This window comes from Suricata suricatta, chromosome 3 (genome assembly GCF_006229205.1).
Source record: "Suricata suricatta isolate VVHF042 chromosome 3, meerkat_22Aug2017_6uvM2_HiC, whole genome shotgun sequence".
NCBI classification, from domain to species: domain Eukaryota; kingdom Metazoa; phylum Chordata; class Mammalia; order Carnivora; family Herpestidae; genus Suricata; species Suricata suricatta.
The window spans coordinates 70500795-70506355 of record NC_043702.1 but is presented as its reverse complement, the minus strand read 5'-3'; the positions used below and the strand labels follow the sequence as shown (position 1 = coordinate 70506355).

The following is a 5561-nucleotide window of genomic DNA, read 5'->3' as shown; positions in this document are numbered from 1 at the left end:
GTTCATAGCAGCACTGTCAACAATAGCTGAAACATGGAAAGAGCCTAAATGTCCATCACCTAATGAATGGATCAAGAAGATGTGGTATATATATACAATGGAGTATTACATGGCAATGAGAAAGAACAAAATATGGCCATTTGTAGCAAAATGGATGGACCTTGAGGGTGTCATGCTAAGCGAAATAAGTCAGGCAGAGTAGGACAGATACCATATGTTTTCACTCATAGGTCTAACAGGAGAAACCTGATAGAGGACCATAGGGAGGGGAAGGGGGAAAGAGAGTGGGGGAGAGAGAGGGACGCAAATCATGAGAGACTACTGAATACTGAAAACGATCCAAGGGCTGAAGGGAAAGTGGGGAGGGAAGGGAGGTGGTGATGATGGAGGAGGGCACTTATGGGGAAGAGAACTGGGTGTTATATGGAAACCAATTTGACAATAAACTATTAAAGAAAAAAAATACGCTGTTGAATTCTATTTGCTAGTATCTTGTTGAGTATTTTTGCATCTGTATTCATTAAGGATATTGGCCTGTAGTTCTCTTTTTTGTTGGGTCTCTGTCTGGTTTGGAAGAAATGGCCAGAAGACATGAATAGACACTTCTCCAAAGAGGACATCCAGACGGCCAACAGACACATGAAACAATGCTCAGTGTCATCAGGGAAACACAAATCAAAACCACAGTGAGATACCACCTCATGCAGTTCAGAGTGGCTAAAATGAACAAATCAGGAGACTATAGATGCTGGTAAGGATGTGGAGAAACAGGCCCCCTCCTATACTGTTGGTGGGAATGTAAACTGGTACAGCCCCTCTGGAGAACAGTTTGGAGTTTCCTCAAAAAACTATTAATTGAGCTCCCCTATGACCCAGCAATAGCACTGCTGGGGATCTACCCAAGGGATACAGAAGTGCTGATGCATAGGGGCACATGTACCCCAATGTTCACAGCAGCACTTTCAATAATCGCCAAATCATGGAAAGAGCCTAAATGTCCATCACCTGATGAATGCATCAGGAAGATATGGTTTATCTATATAGTGGAATAGTACATGGCAATGAGAAAGTATGAAATCTGGCCATTCCTAGCAACGTGGATGGACTTCAAGTGAGTCATGCTAAGCAAAATAAATCAGGCAGAGAAGGACAGATACCATACATTTTCACTCGCAAGTCTAACAAGAGAAATTTAACAGAGAATCATGGGGAGGGGAAGGGGGAAAAAGAGTTAGGGAGAGGAAGTGAGGTAAATCATGAGAGACACTTGAATACTGAAACCAAACTCAGGCCTGAAGGGGGAGGAGGGGAAGGGGAAGGTGGGTGATGGTTATGGAGGAGGGCACTTGTGGGGAAGAGCACTGGGTGTTATATGGAAACAGACTTCACAATAATCTATAATTTTAAAAATGAATAAATAACAATAAACAAATTAAAAATATATTATTGGGGCATCTGGGTGGCTCAGTCAGTTGAGTGCCCAACTTTGGCTCAGGTCATGGTCTTGCACTTTGTGGGTTCAAGTCCCACATCAGGCTCTGTGCTAACAGCTCAAAGCCTGGAAACTGCTTCAGTTTCTGTGTCTCCCTCTCTCTCTCTGCCCTGTCCTGGGTCACTCTCTGTCTCTCTCTCAAAAATAAATAAACATTTAAAAATTATTTTAAACATATTATTTATGAAAGCAATATAACAACGGTAGAGAGTAACTAAAAAATAGTAAGAAAAATCACCTAAAAGTGTACATCTAGTGCAACTGTGACCATGGAGCTTATGCTCTAGTCAAGGGAGGTAGTCAGTACACTCATAAAAAAATAGATTAAAAAATTATCAAGAGGAGGTAAGTGATGTAAAAACAGGGTGAGTTAGGGGCCCCTGGATGGCTTAGTCAGTTAGGTAACTTCGACTCAGGTCATGATCTCACAGCTCATGAGTTCGAGGCTCGCATCAGGCTGTGCTAACAGCTCAGAATCTGGAACCTGCTTTGAATTCTGTGTTTCCCTCTCTATCTGCCCCTCCCCTGTTCACGCTCTGTCTCTCTCTGTGTCTTAAAAATAAATAAACATTTTAAAAAATTAAAAGAAGCAGGGTGAGGTAATAGACAATGACTGTAGCTTCTCTCCTATGGGTGAACAGGACAGGCCTCTTAGAGGAGAGAACATTTAAACTAAGAAAAGAAGTGCCATCAGCAGGACAGAGGAAACAGGCGATGCAAAGGCCTTGAGATGGGGAGTCTGGCATGTATGAGGGATACCTAGGAGGCCAGCCTCAGTGTGACGAAGTCTACAAGAAAGAGGGAGTGCCAGGTAAGAGACAAGGTTGAAGAAGAGGGCTGGAAATAGAGGGAGAAATCGTGCGCCAGCAGGAACTCTGCATGGATCTACCAGGAGGATGACTGGACCCCCTTGCACTGAAGGTAGAATCCCAAAATACTCTGTAATGAGGGGCAAGAATGAGTACAGAGACCAGTTATGAGGCCATCATAACTTTTCAGGTGAGAAATAAGCATGCTTGGACAGATTGAAGGATATGTTTAAGATACTGAAGAGATAAATTTTCTATTCCTTCTATTTAAATACAAAACACATGTTTGTTTCTTATGTCAAACTGTTCTAGTTGGGACAAAAATGAAATATTACATTATTAAAAGTAAAAGTAATATACTGACCTCTTCCAGCACTTTCACTGAGTTAAACTCAGAATGTGGGTATGAATGCTTGGAAATGTGATGTTGTCTGTATTTCAGATCTGCTCTCAACTGCTGAATAGGATTTATCACATTTTTAAGATACACGCACCACTGTTCTGATAACTCTTGTTCTACGGAGAAACAAAATTAAAACCAGGTAACACATTATTATTTTAATAATTAATATTATTAAATATTTAATATTAATAATACTATTTATTATAATTATATTTATTAATTATAACTCTTAGCTAGTAATAAATAATTTAATGATTTTTTAAAGCTTATTTGTTTATTTTGAGAGAGGGAGAGTGTGTGTGTGCGTGCATGCAAAAGATGGGGAGGAGCAGAGGGAGAGGAGACAGAAAGAGTCTCCCGCAGGTTCTCACTGTCAGAGCCAAGCCGACACGGGGCTCAGACTCATAAATGGTATAATCGTAGCCTGAACCTAAACCAAGAGTCTGACACTTAACCAACTAAGCTCCCCAGGAGCCCCCAGGTAACACATTATTTTAAGTTTCTTCAAGAACAGGACATAAGAGTGTAGATTTAGCTTTGGATTCCTTTAGAAAAAAACCAGTAGTTAATAGTAAGAAAATATAAAGTGGCCCACTTTCATCTTCAAAATGAAATATCTCTTTAAATATAAGATCCCCCCCCCAAAAAAACTCACCAAAATTTGTAAGGTCAGAAAGACATTCATTTCCAATGTTCTCTTCATTAAGAAAGGATTTTATTTCAGATTCCATTTTATACCTGAAATAGACATTATCTCCATCAGCTTTTTGAAAATAATCATAAATATACATGGATTTAAAAAATATCTAGTAATAGAAATTTAATCTGGTCCCATTCACCTGTTCATTTATTCAGACCACATACTAAATTCGTAATATGGATTGGACACTTGCCAGGCAGTGAACTAGAAAGAAGCATAAATGAGCACTCCAGGCAGAAGTAACAGCATGAGCAAAGGCAAGTGCCTGGCATATTCTGGCAAGGCTTCCTGTGGAAAGAGCTTAGGGCACTGGGAAACCACTGAGGGATCTTAAGCTGATCTGTTCTGCTCAGCAGATCTGCGTTTCAGAAAGATTCCCAGGCAGGGGCACCTGGGTGGCTCAGTTAACCCTCCAACTTAGGCTCAGGTCATGATCTCACCACTCATGGGTTCAAGTCCTGTGTAGGACTCTGTGCTGACAGCTCACAGCCTGGAGTGGAGCCTGCTTCTGATTCTGTGTGGGTGTCTCTCTCTCTGCCCCTCTGCTGCCCATGCTCACTTGCTCTCTCAAAAAAATAAACAAGCATTAAAATAAAAGAAGAAAGAAAGATTCCCAGGCAGCAAAAAAGAGGATGAATTGGAAGGAGGGGTAGACAAATAAAAACAGAAAATGATGAGGAGGGGATCAGGTTCACCTGGACCAACGAGGTGGCTATTTCAAAAGTTAAGAGGTGATGAGGTCTTGAACTAGGGAAATAAGAGTAAAAGTATGTTCTGTTTTTATACACTATGAAAGTAATAAATCTTAATGATTTTTATCATATTATTTAAATATAGTTATTTTTAGAGTACAACCATAGCCAGTTTTAAATGGACATCTAAAAACATTGTAGTCTATCCCTTGCTTATGGCAGATTTAGTGAAATCATAGAAAAGAGTTTTGATTTGTTGTGATTGTTAAAATATAATATTAGAAACGGTATAAAATAAGAACATATCAATTATAATACTTTAATGTGATTATTTTTATTTTTGCATAGAGGTTTCTAGTCCTTGTCCACATGCATATGTATGTTAAATAACTATAATTATGAATTAATTGGTGATTAATGGTAATGTTTACCATTTTATATTGGGGTTTTTCAATAACATTTAAGATATTTCTAAACAATTCTCATAATCATCCTTTATTTTAATGGCTGAATGGTATTCTATTTTATATGTGGCATGTGGCATCATCTTCTAAACCAACTCACTTGCATGGGACAGAGGTTTTATTTGCGTGTATAAAGGGGGGTATCACTGTAGATGATACTTCACTGTTGACTCTTCCAATATGTAGTTTTTGCTAGCAATATTTTTAAGATTACCCTTGAAACTGTTACATGAAAAATGGGTGCAAAATCTAAGCTCTAAAACCAGAAATTATTTCATAGTGGATTTGTTTAAACAAAAACATAGTACTTATCAACCATCTAGCTCAGTTACCTGTATTTCAGCACCCAGAAAGCCATAGTAAAACATACAACCCAACAGAAGTGACTTTGTTCATACAGGAGACCAACCTGTTACTTTCATGTAATAATTCTAGTAAGTTCCATCCTAGCTTCCTAGATTAACAAACCTATCCATCTGTCAACACCAGCCCTTTTTGCCAATTGTCCTGATGGCCCAACAAAATCCAAAAGCATTTTTTATGCCCTCAAGAACTATGACAGTCTGAAACCTTGTGAATGAAGGCTAACGTTTCCTGAATTGTGTTTTATAAAACAATAATGTCAATGAGATGATGGAGGGAGGGAGAATGGGAAAAAGTAAACTAAACTAAATCAAATATGTTTCTATAGTACAGAATTTCTCAAAAATTTGATTACTCTAAAGTACAATGAGGTTATACAAAAAGGGTAGGAAATATATTTTCTAATTTATAGAGACATGAAATTCATTATTCTCCATGGAGTATCTTGCAGAATATTTGTTTCGTAGGATATGATTTAGGAAATATAAAAATTGTGATGGATGTTCATAGCAGCAATGTCAACAATAGCTAAAACATGGAAGGAGCCTAAATGTCCATCACCTGACGAATGGATCAAGAAGATGTGGTATATATTCACGATGGAGTACTACATGGCAATGAGAGGGAATGACATATGG

General features: G+C 38.5%; 1 protein-coding gene across 1 annotated transcript in view; it reads right to left on the bottom strand.

Annotated features, from left to right (window-relative positions):
- CCDC148 (coiled-coil domain containing 148) overlaps positions 1 to 5561 on the bottom strand; it is a 245238-nt gene that overhangs the window by 154975 nt on the left and 84702 nt on the right. Inside the window, exons 5-6 of the mRNA XM_029934542.1 lie at positions 3360 to 3442; positions 2666 to 2817 (exon numbers count right to left, since the gene is read on the bottom strand). Of these exons, the coding sequence (XP_029790402.1) occupies positions 2666 to 2817; positions 3360 to 3442 (235 nt within the window). The remainder of the gene's footprint in view (positions 1 to 2665; positions 2818 to 3359; positions 3443 to 5561) is intronic.